Source organism: Cygnus olor, chromosome 3 (assembly GCF_009769625.2).
Source record: "Cygnus olor isolate bCygOlo1 chromosome 3, bCygOlo1.pri.v2, whole genome shotgun sequence".
Lineage (NCBI taxonomy): Eukaryota > Metazoa > Chordata > Aves > Anseriformes > Anatidae > Cygnus > Cygnus olor.
In genome coordinates, this window is record NC_049171.1 from 12,675,376 (window position 1) to 12,691,619 (window position 16,244).

General features: G+C 35.2%; 1 protein-coding gene across 8 annotated transcripts in view; it reads left to right on the forward strand.

Annotated features, from left to right (window-relative positions):
- The window catches only part of CYRIA (CYFIP related Rac1 interactor A), a 56,702-nt gene that overhangs the window by 31,312 nt on the left and 9,146 nt on the right, over positions 1–16,244 (forward strand). For 3 of the 8 annotated variants that reach the window (XR_005818076.1, XM_040551002.1, XM_040551004.1), the window contains exons 4-6: positions 3,744–3,823; positions 14,515–14,636; positions 15,506–15,611. Coding sequence is in view for 7 of the 8 variants with exons in the window: in XM_040551002.1 (XP_040406936.1) it covers positions 3,751–3,823; positions 14,515–14,636; positions 15,506–15,611 (301 nt within the window). In the remaining variant the exon portion in view is untranslated. Of the gene's footprint in view, positions 1–3,475; positions 3,556–3,743; positions 3,824–14,514; positions 14,637–15,505; positions 15,612–16,244 lie in introns of those variants that run through there. The other 5 variants (XM_040551007.1, XM_040551005.1, XM_040551006.1 and 2 more) reach the window with 3 other exon arrangements.

The window sequence follows — 16,244 nt, forward strand, 5'->3', positions numbered from 1 at the left end:
CACACATCAAAATTATATAATGACATAAAACAGCAAATACACAAATATTTTTAAGAAAGATTAAATAACATGTTTTTTAGCGTTTGACATGCAAAATTCAGTTGATAATACCCAGTTAGTGAACTTTGGGGAGTGTTTTACGTATCATTATTCAAAAATATATTGATTGCTTTAGTGTAGGAGAAGGAATTTCTTTACCCATCATAAATAGTAACCTGGAGAATGTCCAAACTAAATTAATGCAATTTTAGGAACAAAGTGATGATGCAATAGAAAACCAGTCTGTGTTATTTTTATTTCAAAGCTCAAGACTTTTTAAATACCAGTGAATAGTGGTATATGAAACACAAAATACTAAATGTACCTTCTTGTTTGCTGCTTTTTTATGGTTTGTTTCTATCTGTGCAACTAATGAAATGTTGAGTATCGAATACGGATTAAACTGTCAACAATACCTTAGTATTTTCTGTATGTTTATGTATATTCTTAGGATAAGCTTTGATGGTTTGGAAAAAGTAGAAAACATGAAAATGCAAACATCATTGTCATGTCATTTTTAAAATATACTGATAAAAGTTGAATTTTTAATGGATTTGGACACTAAGGAGAAGCTGCTGTCATTTAGGATCGCTGCAACAGCAATGTTTTTATGCATGCATTGAGTCTTATTTCAACATTGAACTGATTTTACAGTAAGTAAAGGAAAATGGTTTCCAGTTTAATGAAATGGAATTTTAGACTGAAGATTAAACCTTTCTGGTTCATTACTGTGCATCAGCTGCATATTTGCATTTCTGTCACAACTGTAGTATAAATACTGACCTCTTCAGCATTTATGTCATTAGTTACTTTGAAATCTCATTAAGAAATCATGTTGGAAGTGACTTTTGGTTCCTGAGGTTTGAAAAACTATTAGTTTCCAGGGAAAGACAGTTTGGAAGATCCAAGTCATGGGAAGCAGCAAGCTATAAAGAATAAAATAATTCAGCTTGGGGCACGGCAATATGCTTATCAACACTTCTATTATGGTAAAGGTTGTTCTTCTAATATGGAGTTAAAAACTTAATATTGAATGATGACTTATAGTTAAAACCAAAATTTACTTTGAAGTAGATCTTTCTTTTAGTTTTGCTTTTAGGAAAACACTAAGAAATTATTTCAAAACATAAAAAAATGATGCATATTTATCAAACACCCAAACCATGCCTTCTAGATGTTGGTGTTGAATAATATCACTTATTTTTTTTGGTTTTGTGTGTATTGGAAATAGATGACGTCAAACCAGTGCCTTTAAGACCTCTAGAAAATGCAGTTTGATCCTGAAAATTGGTATAAAGTTTGCAGGAGAGTTCTTGTTTAGTACTTGTGACATGAATAGCTGAATCTATTTTCTAAATGATTGAAGGAGAGGGGAATAAAATGAAAGCAAGCTAAGAAATATAGTAAACGTTCAGGAAAAATATTTAGAAATCTCCACAGCCTTGGTGAGCTATAGTTCTGTAAGAAGGATTAGAAAGCAAAGATTGAGCACATGACCTCAAGCTATTCAATGCAAGTAAGGGCTCATTGCTTCAGTTTTTGGCAAAGGAAACAGCTTTTTTGCTGTTCGAAGCATGCTATCAACTATAACAGTCTCTGGATGCAGTGCTAACTTTGGCAGTAGAAGAAATGGTTGGATTCTCTCTGAAGATTGAAGGCAATGAGGTAAGATACAGCTTAAAATGAGCTGAATGTGAAGAATGCAAACTGAATTTAGATTGTGGTAGTATTTCTTGATAATATAATTGTTTCTTTCTGAGTTCTGAAAAGGAAAATAGCTATATGTGTATTATCTTGTCCCTCTTAAATGATGTTGATAAAATGCAATATTTCAGTGTGATGAGATGTTAAATTACTCAAGATACAAGGTTTAACGATGTATGAAGTCGTTTGCCCTGTTTGCATGTCCTTTCCCCTTTTTAGGCTAATCAGAAACTTAGGTTCAGTTCATAAAGTGTAGATCTTGTTGCGGAAGTAAAACTGTATTTCTTTTTTCTGCATGTAAATGAACATGACTTTATGAATAATGGAGAATGTTTCTTCATGTTTCAATATTGTGTATGCAAGATGATGCTAATTGTAAAGGGCTTGACAGTCTGCTCACTAGATCGGTTCTGGAGATAAAATTTTGAAGAAATACTTTATGCAAAGCATTGTGTAACAAAAACCTGGTTTACAGGAAGCTGCATACTCAGAACGGATTGTTGACTAAATTTATATCATTTTATGGGATGACTATGACTGCTTTGAAATCTCCAAGCCTTACATTACCTTCCTAGGTTTTCCTACTATAGAAATGTATCCTTTATATGCATAAAGCAGTTAGAACTTGTGATACTTTTTCTTCTGTAATGCTTGAGGGAAAATTTGGAAAAAAGCTATGTCTCCTCCAATGAAGTTTTACCCGTATACATGCTTAGAATCATTTTTGTGTGTGTGTTCTGATTTCTTAAGTGGGAAAAGTCTTAAACTGAAAAATAGATGAGCATCAGATGTAAGCCTCAAGAGCCATGGTTTAGAGTACTGAGAATGTTTATCTTTGAGGCAAAAAACAGTTTTCAATCTGACTTTAAATCTAGAATTACATTTTTCTACATCCCTCCAGGCAGACCCTCTTTATTCTAGCTTTTCATGGTTTAATTCCTCTCTTCTGAGGAAAAAAAGATTAAGCTTACCCAAGAAAGCTATACTTTCACATAGTTTTAGAATAATGGATCTTTCTAAGGAGCATACCAGTGGGGGGGGGGGGGGAAAAACTTCAAATCTCCTTCCTACTTTTCTCCTATAGCAACTTGCCTTTTTGAGAATTGGTCACTTTTCCTTTTGGAAGTTTTTCTCAATAACTTCACATGTAAATGTTTTTGAGTTGATAAAAGATAGGAATAACAGATAAAAAGTTGTAGAGTCTGAACTTCAGTATTTCTTTCAAGAATACGTAATTTCTTAAAAGTTAAGAAGTAAACTTTTTAGCTTTCTAATACATTATATAGTAATATTTTTTAAAAAATAATTGAGTCATTTTAATAGTGTGAATTTATGCTTAAGAATCCAAACCAAGGATTAAGACCTTATTTCTTACTCTGGAATGCTATTCAGTAATCTGAGTCCAGCAACTTAGAGGATTTACAAATATAGATGCAGTTCTGAGTTTGTTTCTTTTACAAAGTAAATAAACTCATAAATATCTGTCTGTACTTAGGAATGTTTTACTGTTGTTTAAATTCCAATTTGATGAATAGAATTATTTCTGTATTTATCCAAGGTATTACTCTCTCCGTCCCCATACATAAATATCACTGAACTGACCATCAAAATGTTTCTCATGGTCCAGAACTTGCCATAATATTTAATACATGATGCAGACTGTGTCAAGCCCTTAGTTGTAGTATTCTAACTTTACATATATAACTGTTTATGATTTTGTTGCATTTACTAGGTTTGCTGGGATGGGTAATCTTCTTAAGGTCCTTACCAGGGAAATTGAAAACTATCCACATTTTTTCCTGGATTTTGAAAGTAAGTTCAAACAATTACTAGACAATGAGAGAATCTTTTCCCTGACTTAACAGCAAACTGAGGAAAAACTTTTAAAATCTGATTGCTTGCAGTGTATATTTTCCAGCACAACCAGTCTGTCCAAGTCCTTGTCTCTAAGATCATTTGTTCACTCAGGACTCCTTTTCTCTTCCTTTTCTATTTTTCAGGAACCAAATGGGAAATCTTTTAAAAGTTCTCACTTGCACAGAGCTTGATCAGGGGCCAAATTTTTTCCTTGACTTTGAAAGTGAGCAAAGCTTCTTGCCTGGCTTGCCTTCTTTGCTTTTTACTTCCTAATAAACTGCATGTGCTTACGCATCATAAAGCAATTCAAAAGGGATTTGCAAGCAAATCAAATTACACTTCAGTTGAATATTGTTTTTTGATATTTATAAAACCATATAAAATGATTTAAATTCATTCTGAGCAGAGAAGAGGGCAGAATGATAGACATGCAAGTAAAATCTTACCTTAACTTAGTTTCAGAAGATTTATAAGCCATTTTAAAACTTTTTATAAGCCATTTATAAATAATTTTTTATAAAATTTATTTATAAATTTTTTATATTTATATTCTTTATTTATAAGCCATTTTTTAAACTTGCATATGAATGAACTTGACCTCAGCTTCCTTTAACATTCAGTTATGTTGTTGTTGTTGTTGCTTCATTGAATGCAAATATATATTGGAAATAAAAATCTTTTTAAAATGTCAACAGTGTAGGTGGCACAGTTTTTGCCTGGTTCAGTGATGATTTAACAGGATTATTACCGTTTTTAAAAAGTAATGAAGTGGTCAGAGTGTATGTGCTTGATTGCATCTCTCTTAATTGCATGTTTATCAGTTTGCAAACAGTGTTTCGCTTTCTAATGTCCTTGTTGCATCGGTCTCTGAATCAAAGCTACTTCAGTTCTGCTGGCTACAGTTTTCCTGCATGTACTTCTAGACATTGTCTTAAAAACTGGTCATCGAGTCCTTAAATACGAGTTTAATCTTACTCCATTACTTATGTGAAATGCTTTTTATTTGAAATGCTAATAGTGTGTAATGTTTTCTCTCTTAAAATCTTTAAAGAACAAACAAAAATGTTTTGAGAAAAGTCACTTTTTTAATAACTTCATTTTCAAGAATGGTTTGAGAGAGAATTCCAGATGAGTAGGCATCAATTTTATTACTTTGAAATAGCTTTATTGAATAATGTTTTCTGAAAGTATTTTTTTGAAAAAAAATTACATGATGTGAGATTGTGTGTGTGCACACTCAGAAGCACTGGTTCAAAAAGTCATTTAAGCGCATGTAAATCTTATGAAATTGTTCAAACATGCTTTCTTGGATCAGAACTGGAGTGTATGCATATAACTTTGTACATATCTTAATCTTCTCATCTAGATCTTACCATGTTACGAAGGATCAGTTTTAAATTATGGAAAAAGTTAATTGGTTAGTTGGGGTTTAGAAAAAAGGTACTGCAAGCCATCTATCCCATTTTCACCTCTGTCTATATAATTTGACAATTTTATTGTAAAACTGAGATGTCAAATCTTTGTCCAAAGGATCATGTAGTTTTTACTACCAAACTTCAGAATGCTTTAGCGGAGCACTGTGCCAAGCTATTACAAAGGTTTTCAGCTGCTTTGAGCTTTCAGGTTTAATCAGTCCCATCATGTCCTGTATTGTAAGAAAGTCCTAAGAACCAGGAATGTAGACGTAGCAGGAAACAGGTGGCCTGGTGGTGGGAGGCCTTGTAGGAGGGAGAGGGGAAAATACCTATTTCATTGCCTTTCTAAAAGTGCACTGCCAACAAGAACTGAAGTGGGCCAAAGCACCTTCTCCCAAGGGAAGTGCAAGTGATTGGTGTAAGCACACACAAACACTTGTCAGGCACAGCTACCTAGAGATTGAAATAAAGTCATGAAGTTTTTTATGGAATGAAATCTGTGTTCTGTGAAAGGGATGTGAGAGCAGAGGCCTGTGGTTGCACGCCTTTGTCTCCTTAGACATTGAATAATGTAAAAGCGCTCTCAGTTAATGGCTGTAGACGCCAGTCTGCATACATGCTTGCTGGCTGTGTGACTTTCTGTGGACTTAGTTTTTAGTTCAGTGGGTGAAAGTTGTCACTAGAGTTGGTTATTCAAAGAGCTCTAAAAATCCTTCAGCTTTGTATCTCTAAGGTATAGTTGCTAAAGATACATCCACTGTAGTTCCAGTCAGAAGTTGGCCTCAGTTTTTGATACCTTGTTGAACAAGATAGTTAGGGCTATGCTAAAGTACAGAGATGTTCCTCGTGCATTCTCAAACGTACAGCCAAAAGTTAATGTGTGAGCATGCACTGAAATCTCCAGGTATCTGGTAGACAGTTCTGGTGCTGTGTGTGCTGTATGAGGCACAGAAGTAATTGTAATTGAGAAACCAATTGTAAAGTGACAGTATGCTGATTATAATCAAAAACTTGAAAATTTGTTTTTGTTTGTAAATTCAAATATTTCAAAGTACATTCACCATAGCTAAAAAACTATCAATATATGTATCAAACTTATTGAGAAAAGTCAAATAATTAGCTCTTTTAGTGTTTTTTTTTTCCTCACACTTTTATTCTTACATATCTGATATCAGCAATAAGAAGTATTATTAGAACCTATAGAAGTTACAAATGTTTCCTTGTAAATAAGTTTAAAAAAAACTTTCCGAAGCTTTGGAAAGGTGTTTCATTTAATGTAAAATCAAATTTTGATAGTTTAAGAAGTCTCAGATATTTTGATGTTACCTTTTTGTTATAACACAAATGATAAGCTTAGTCATGTTTTTAAGACTAGAACTGCATTACTTACAGTTCTGTAAAAAACCCTTAGTGTGATGAGCTCCTAACACTGCAGGTTGTAAAACCAGAGGCAGCGTGGTGTAGTGCTTCCTTATAGAACAGGACAGATGCAAGAAATTCTGTTCTTTTCTTTCTCCCTGAAAGACTTAATGTGTCTGCAGGCTGAGTTAGGAGTTTTGTTTCTGCTTTCTCCAAAAGTTTTTTTCCAGTCACTGTAGCTGTTGAATATTGTAGGTATGTGTTAGAAGGTAAAGTTTAGATCTGCTGAATTTAAACAGAGTTAAGGTTACTGTAGAGACAATTGTTTTCTTACACAATTCTTTCCTTTTTTCTCCCCTAAATTATATTAGTCTGTAGAGTCAAGTAGCTTGTGCTTTTCATTGATAGGTAAAAAGCAAAATATGTAGAAATGTTCACACACACATACATGTATATATATATATATATGTATATACACATACAAATAAAATCTCTTATGCAGGTTAATACAGACAGGTTAGGTACCTATTTTAAGGAGGGCAAAAATTCCTTTTCTGTGTCACTAAAGCCTTCAACCAAATGTAGTTTCAAGTGTACTTGTATTATGCTCACGATTCGTATAACAGTATCATAGACTTCCTTCATTCAATTTCAAATATACTGCGTAAAAAAGATTAGCTGCCAGGGTCTTTAAATATTTACTAATTTTCCAGCTATCTTCCAACTAGAAGTGTGATGGATCTTAGATGAGACTTAAAGGAAGAATTAGTGTGACTGTAGAAATGCAGTATCCCTTTCTGTCCACAAGGATTTATTCCGACTGTGCCACATCTGTTCTGACACGTTCATCTGAGAAAGAATCATGCCTGTGTTCATTTCTGCTTTAGACTGTGAAATGACTAAACCAAAGTTAAATAGGTAAAATTATAGTTTCAAGTGTTAGTGAAGGAATTGTTGTTCAGTAACTTGAAAACATTGCTGTGCAAGTATAAGTATCCCAGAGAGGTTTCTGTTGAGTTCAACTGCAAGAATTAATACTGAACGTTATAAAAACACAGGAAATACTCTGGAGAATGTCCCTTTTTAAATGAGAGATATGTTGAGTTGATGCGTTTACTATATTTCATTTTTTGCATCAGGATATTGCTTTTTAGTTTTTGTGCACTTTTTCATTAGCAGTAAGCTGAAATGTCAAAGTAAATCTGTCAGCACTACTTCTGAGCTGTTTACAGAATTTTTGGATATTCCTTCCATAGTACGTTTTGCTGCTCTTCATTTGAAATTTATTGTACCTGAAAAGAGGGTGTGTGACATACTTCTTCCTGCTATGCATACAATGTGCCATACAAATATTGTTAAGAAAAAAAAAAAACACCTTTTTCCTACTATGTAGGAGTAGAACAGATATGATCTGTCTTCATACCTCAAGAGTCAGAGGTGTTACGTGCTGGTGTTGGTCAAAAGTAGTATGAGTGCTTATACAAAGGAAGCACAAGAAGAATGTGAAGGTTTTAAATCCACGTGATAATCAGTTTAAGCTGATCTAGCTCTGTGCTGCTCCAAAGGGGTGATCCCCGATGATTTGTCACGTAGTCTCATATCCTTGTACTAGAATTAACATGTACAAATATGGTTGCACCAGTCATGAATGATAACTATGTGGGAAAATGACCCTGCTAGGAACTAGCTGTTCAAAACAAACAAACAAAAAATCCTACCAGTTTACTTCTTTCCACTTCCTACTAAGTATTCTTTCAGTCATATCAGAGTGATCTGGATGACTGCATGGTTGGAAGAGTCCTAACAGTGTCACATGAATGAGAACAGAAATGCCAGAGGGAACGACGAGCAATTGAACAGATCTAGATATCTTAGGTCAGTTAAGAAACTGCACAATAAGGTCATCGTGGTAGTCAGTAGACTCTTATTTTAGTAGTTTCCCTTATTACCTTTAATTTTTAGGCAACATGTTGTAAGGTTGAGTTGTTCTGTGCAACAGAAATAAATTTTTCTTAGAAATTATGATTTTTCCAGAACAGAATTCTGCTTTAATTAAATCCCAGATTTTTTTTAATTTAATCCCAGAAAGCAAACTGTATTACTCTTCTACACTTTGTGTGAGTATTTGTATTCAAAATGGTAGGTATTTGAATTGATTATATACCACTTTGTCTTAATTCCTCCTTTGCTCTTAACTCAAAAGAGATCTTGTTAGGAAGAGTGAGTACATGACAAATCTTGAGAGTTTATGGTCTTCACAGCTAATGAAAGCTTTCGTTGTTAGCACACAGGGTGAATTCTCTTGAAATTGATTTTGTCCCTTCAAGAACTGTTTTGTTCTTTCGACCTTCACCTTGTTTAAATTAGTAACAGATAAATGAATTCTGAGTATTTGAAGCTCTTTCCATAGTAATTTATGAGTGCTCTTTTTTGCAGAAATCTGTTGTCAAATTACTACTGCCCACTTTTCAGGCAAAGTAAATAAGTATTTCATGAATTCTTGGAAATAATTTGATGGTTGATGGTAACAGCAATTTGTTTTGAACTTAAAAGACTGGAGTTTTATAACATGCTTTGGAAAGCTTGTAAGTTTTTGGCAGGAAATGTCTTTAGTGTCACCTTCAGTCCCATCATCTCCCCAAGTATAACTATCTTTTATAAAACCAAAATGAAGTACTGAGTTATAATTGTTCATATATGATTAAAAGTGTCTATTAATAGAACATGTCTGGCAGCGGAGCAACTGCCCATTTTTTGCACAATAGGGTATTAATTAATTCCCTTGCTCTGCAGGCAGGAAGGCTGGAGATGTAATCTGTATCCAGCCTGAGGGAGATTACATTTGTCTCCTGCACTTTAGAGAGTGCCCTAAGCAAGAAGTTGTGGTTTAGTCTCAGAGGTCACACCGCCTCTTCTCCTCAGGCTGTCCACTCCACATCTGTCACAGAACTGAAGGGAACAGCAAACAAGGAAGCCTCAGACTCAGTTGCTTGGCACAGCATCATGCCCATAGCAGATACTAATGATTTAGAGAGTTTCATTTTGTTCTGGCTAATTTAGAAAGGATGAAATTCAAAAATCCAGTGTACAATGGAACTTTGCCTTATATGATTGGCAGGATGCTGTTTCTACATGGTACCATTCTTTTTAAGGTATGGGATATAGCAGGTTCTCATACCCTCTGAAATACATTATTCACTGTAGTTGAAAGTAATGTTTTTTTTGTCTTTTTCAAGGACATAAGCTAACTTTTTATGTAATCATGTGCCAGATTGGAAGAGGGAAAATCATTGGCATGATGACAGACCTATAAGAGGACTTCAGCAGGATGCAGTAATACATATATATGCTGCACTCTGACTTCCTTTTGGTGGCTGCTGGAATTATTGGCCACATTCAGCCATGGGTAGGACAAGAAAAGGTGAAAGTAGAGCCTTTAAAACACCTTGCTTTACTCACTATTATTTTGTTAGGTTGTCAGAGTCAGCTGACCAGGGTATTTAGTGACAAATCTGATTGCACACTTAATGAAATGCAAGAACTATCCAGCCTCACTGGGAATCCCCTTAGCTTGAAATTACTTTGAGGGTGGAATAAATTTCTGTGCTTTTCGTCTGCATTTCAGATACAGAAATGGTGTATGGATTGGAAGTACTCCTTTTAGTACTGACTTGTTATCTCTTCATAAAAATCAATTGTTGAGATATTGTTACACTTGACTTTGTCTTGGTAAATGGTTCATATCCATTTTTCTATATTTAATCTTGTCCTATGAGAGCTAGTGTCTTACATATGTAGCAGTGTCTATGCTTTTTCTAATGCATAAATGGTGAAGGATGAGGTAGGTACCTTTTCATTGTTAGGAATTTTTTGAAACAAATGACATGTTTTAAGAAAAAATATCGATTCCACGCTGCAACCCTACCAAGTACCTGAAATACATAGTGCATCCACAAATGGACTGAAGTTGGTCCAGAATCCATCTTTTCCCGCTTTCTTTCTTTTTCTTTTCTTTTTTTTTTTTTTTTAAATCAGAAGTCCCATCAAAAATATTGAATAGAGCTTGTATAATGATGAAAGGGTTCATTTGTTCATGGAATGGATGAATTACCATATTCTGGTTAATCCTGATGGAGCCAATGGAATAACTTTTCTCTCCAGAACTAATTTTTTTTGCTTTCTGTATGAAAATTTGCTGGTAGAATCTGTATATAGAAATATACAGATTTCATCGAAACATAGAATGATTTGGGTTGGAATGGACCTTTAAAGATCATCTAGTTCCAACTTCCCACCAGACCAGGTTGCTCAAAGCCTCATCCAACCTGGCCTTGAACACTTCCAGGGGTGGGGCATCCACAGCTTCTCTAAGCAACCTTTTTCAGTGCCTCAACACCCTCTGAGTGAAGAATTTCCTCCTAATATCTAAACCTCCTCTCTTTCAGTTTAAACCATTGCTCCTTGACCTTCACAACACCCCCTGACAAAGAGTCCCTCCCCAGCTGTCCTTTAGCCCCCTTTAGGTACTGGAAGGCCACTGTAAGGTCTCCCCAGAGCCTTCTCTTCTTCAGGCTGAACAACCCCAGCTCTCTCAGCCTGTCCTCACAGGAGAAGCTCTCCAGCCCTCTGATCATCCTCATGGCCCTTCTCTGGACTTGTTCTAGTAGGTCTGTGTCTTTGTGCTGGAGGCCCCAGAGCTGAGCGCAGCACTTCAGGTGGCTCTCACAAGAGCAGAGTAGATGGGGAGAATCACCTCCCTTGACCTGCTGGCCATGCTGCTTTTGATGCAGCCCTGGATACAGCTGGCTTTCCAGCTCACGTTAAGCTTCTCATCAACCACCACCCCCAGGTTCTTCTCCTCAGAGTTGCTCTCAGTCCATTCTCTGCCCAACCTGTATTTGTGCTTGGGATTGCTGTGGCCCAGGTGTAGGACCTTCCACTTGGCCTTGTTGAACTTCATGAGGTTTGCACAGGCTCACCTCTCAGGCCTGTAAGGGTCCCTCTGGATGGCATCCCCTCCCTGCAGCATCTTGACCACACTGTACTTGAATACAGTATATTGAAATAATTGAAGAGGATTTATTCAGTTTTCAGAGAGGTGCAAGGGTTTCCTGTTTTGCCTTGCTAAAGAAAGCATACTCTGAAAGATAATTGTGAATTGTAAAGACTCAGACTTGAGGGTACTCTAAAGACTATTAGACTTGAAATGCAGTAAGTTCAGTGATCATGGTACCTTACTGAGAGGGCTTGCATTCTGTGTGTGTGGATTAGTAGTGGCTACAGTTTTATTTATAACTGTGCTCAAAGTACTTAAGCACGTGCTGGATCTCTAGTAATAGGGCGCAAGAGGTGATACTACCAAGCAATAGTTCCAGGCTGTTACTGTTTGATTCACATATGGTATTTTTTCACTCAGTACAGGGAAATGAGCTTTGGCATTGTTGGAATAGAAAAACAATTTTAAAAGCCAAACTCTCAACCATGAATAATTCTTTATTCCTTTTAATTATTGTTGTTGTTATTGTTTGAAGCAAGCTGTATCTTTTTCAGTGATTGATCACAGCTTTTTAGCTGACCATGTTTGGCAAAATCTTTAAGTAAAATCCCTTTTGAAACACGACCATAATTTTATCAGAGCATCTGTTTGCGTAACATACAGTTCATAAATAAGATGCATGTTTAAAAAAAAAAAGAGCCTGATTCATCCTCCCTGCCTTTGCGTTTAAGCTAAACACTTTCAGCATAAATACAAACTGCTTATGCAAGTGCAAGCTAAGCCTATTGCTCTGTATCTTTTGCAGCCCTTTTCCTCTCCCTTCCCTTTTCCATCCATCTACCTTTCTGCTAGTCCTACTTCCCCAGGTGCTGGGTTGCAAAATAGCTCAGTTGGTTTCAAATGTTCACCCTTACCCCAGCTTCCAAAAGATGAATTAGGAAAATTTGAAAAAGATTAACTACAAAGGATTTCTAAGTTCCAAAATGCTGAGCAGTGTACAAAATTTAAATTTTTATTAGAGGGTAAAACTTTTTAAAGCGAATAAACTGTAAAAGTAACATAGAAGTACTTTGCTAACTAACCCATACTTCTGGTGACCTGTATATGCAAATTTTACACTAGTGATTTGTACTAATAGTTTACTTATTCTCTTTTATGCTGGAAATGCTACTCTAATTAACTTTTATTTAACAATTACAATATAAATACTGATTTATAGGTGACTCCTTCCTTCCCCCTAATTTACTGTTCTATGGTATGTAACTTTTTAGCAAGAGTACCACCCTCCTTGTTAAACTCAAAAATGTTTACTGTTTTGTTCCCCTCTTTTTCACAAGGTCAGAGAACCATTACAGTGTATACGTGAGATTTCTTGCAGCTTGGGGAAGGAATCAGTCAGTATCACTGTAAACTTAATATCACTAAGAGTTCAGTTCAACAGCACTGTCTCAGCTGTGATTTTTGTCTTTGGGGTACTTTTCCCTTTGGTTCTCCCTTCCCTCTGAGATGTTTACAGGAGGTAATATCCCTGGAGGCCTCAGGGAGTGAGCTGAGCCGAAGAAGGTACCAGTTTAATATTTAAACTAAATATTTTAACCTAACCCGAAAAGTCATAAAGTCTTCAAAAGTGTCTGCTCTTTCCATACTCTCCAAGTTGAAATGGTTCATTTGCTTCTAATGGGGGTTGAGTAAATGAACCTCATACTTATTTATAGCTGGAGAACTGTCTCTCGTTTCTTAAGGAGAGTGAGAAACTAAATAGAAAAAGTATTTTTGATATTTCTTGCCTGTTAACATAGAGATGTGTACAGTCACTCTTCCTAATCATTGAAAGTATCTCTTTGCTTTGAATTCAAACAAGTAGGCCTTAACAGTTGTCATAAGATTCACCTTCACAGTATTTTTTTTTTTCTTCTTCCATTAAGATCAAAATACTGTCTTTAGGGGAGAAAAAAAAAAAAGTCTCATTGTAGAAATCTGCTAGGACAGTGTGATTGTTTCTACAACTGCTGACTGCAATTGTAAATGTAGGTCATCCTGTCAAATCAGTGTTGTTAACTTAGTTTCAGAGCAAAAGAAGGGAGATCTCTACCTTGTCTTGCAAATTGACGTTCGAGGTCTGACATCACCACTTGACATCATACTGCTTTAAAAATCCCATCACATGGGATTTTAATTGGAAATTTTATCTTAAAATTGTAGAATGGTTTGGATTAGAAGGGACCCTTATAAGGATCATCTGTTTCCAACCTCTGCTGCCACGGGCAAGGACATCTTTCAGTAGATTAGGCAGCCCAAAGCCCCATCCAACCTGGACTTGAATACTTCCAAGGAGGGAGCATCCTCAACTTCTCTGGGCTGCCTGTTCCAGTGCCTTACCACCAGAGTGATTAATTTGTTATATAATCTAAATCTACCCTCTTTCAGTTAAAAATCATCTCCCCTTGTCCTATCACTACGTGCCTTGCTTGCACTTGTTGAATTTCGTGATGTTCATGCAGGCATTTTAATCTCCTTCAAAATGTCACTTCTCTGAATATAAAGGCCTACAGGCCATTCCCACCCTGAAAACAAACTTATCATTGATGGAACTGGTTTTATTTTAGTAGCAGGAATGGTCTTTGACATACAAAGGAAAAATGTTTAATACTACAGTACCTGTGTTTTTACAAAAGGAGGAAAAATTACCCCAGTTAGGGAAGCCTGGAGGAAGTTTAATATTCTACTGCACCATTCACTGAAAGGTTTGATTTTATCCCCAAGCTGTAAGAAACATGAACAATCCTTTGCTTGAGGATTCAAGCTGTGGATCTCATGAGTGAGAGGCATTTTTACTGAAAGACTGAGGCATTATCCTGTTTTCTAATACTACTGCTTTATGATACTGCTTCACTTCAAAATGCTGCTTTTTGAGAAGAGACATTCTGAGCCAGAGCTTACCAAAACTGTACTGGTTTTCCTTCCTTGGTGTATAGAAAAGAAAAACTTTGATGTTAGCAGAGTGGCAGTGCAATATAATTGTGTGTTTAAAAAATGCATTTAACACATTGTCAAGTTGAATATAATTAAGTAGAACTGAGTAATCTTGCCATTTGTACTGCAGCTACCTTTTGACTTTGTGCTTTTTGCTTTTATGTTTCTTAGATGCACAGCCTACAGATGGAGAAAGGGAGGTATGGAATCAGATCAGTGCAGTTTTGCAGGACTCGGAAAGTATGCTTGCAGATCTTCAGGCTTACAAAGGAGCTGGACAAGAAATTAGAGATGTATGTTCGTTAATGTTAATAACAGTTCTCTGGAAGCAAAATCAAGCAAAACTCAATGTGTTCCTTGCTTCTGTTCTATATCTAAGTATGTTCTGTGGAACTCTATGAAAATCTTCATTAAAATTGTTTTTTGAAAACATGTTACTAATTATGGGTAACATAATAAGCCCTAATGTCACATCATCAAATGATGAAATGACTGTTGGAATTTCTTTTGGGTTTACTATTAGAAATTAGTAATTATTTTTCACTTTGATACACAGTTTCAAATGCCTCATTTCATATCTCTTATGGCAGAAGTCACAGTTGAGAATGTGGAAGAAATAATGCTCAGATGTCAGAAATACATAGGAAAAAAAAGTTGAAAATAGTTGTTCTGTATAAGAGAAATAATGAAACATAGTAAATTATAACTTTATATCAACTTTGCAGGTGTCTTTTTCTGTGAAACTAGTCCTGAACAAAATTCTGAACTGTAACTCAAAATTTGTCTCAACTTATGGAATCTTTTCTTTTATTATGAGCTATTGGTTACTTAAGAACCTGAATATGTTGAAAATTTCAAAAGCGTCAAGACTTAAAAAGAAAAAAAAAAAAGTTTCTTCAACCAGTGCTCAATACAAATGTCTTCCCTTACGCTTTCACAATATTTTTTTAATCATCAAGTTAAAAGGGAGAAGGAAGCTGGAAAAGAATGGTATTTTATTTTTTTATTTAATAATTTTCTATTCCTATACAGTGTAATTTCTTATAATTGCTCTGTGTTTTATTATATTTACTTTCTAAAACTCTGTACTAAAAAACTTCCAAACCACCTTTTGGTATTTACTCATGGATCGCAATTCTTTACTGTGATATTTTCATTTCAGGCAATACAAAACCCCAATGATATCCAGTTGCAAGAAAAAGCATGGAATTCAGTATGTCCTCTGGTTGTAAGGCTGAAGCGCTTTTATGAGTTTTCACTCAGATTAGGTGAGCCTTGTGTTATTTTATCTGTTTTACCAGGTTACTTTAAAGAAATACAAGGTTTCTTTTCCCACAAACTTTTGAAAGGTTATTATTCTTTCTTTTTGATACCAACAGAAATTTGCCTTCAATTACATTTTTCAGGGCATACCTTTTAATCTTTATTAGATTTCAAAATTATTACAGTTTATTAGCTTGTCACTTAAGTCTGTATTATCTAAATAGAGGACAAGCAGAGAGTGTGATTGTAACAATATGACGTTTGATGCCTCCCACTGTTCAGCACATCATTGATCTTTATTGTAGTAATGCAATTTGCTTTTTGTAATTTGGATTCTTGAAGAGAGCGGTTTTAAAATGAATTAAGACTATATATATATTTAAATATATATAAATATAGTAAAATATATAGTAATATATGTTTTTTTTAAGGAGGGAGATAAGAGAAAGAAGGGTATCAATAAAGTCTCTTGTAGGGTGAAAATCCAAGGCTGGGCATATTTTAAACTGATTTTGCCATCCCTGCTCTCCCAAAAAATTATGTAGTTAATCTTTGAATTAGAATTCTGGATGGGAATCAGTGTGCAAAAAATGTATTTGTAAAGTGAGAGAGCTACCAATACAAGGGAATTCTTCTAC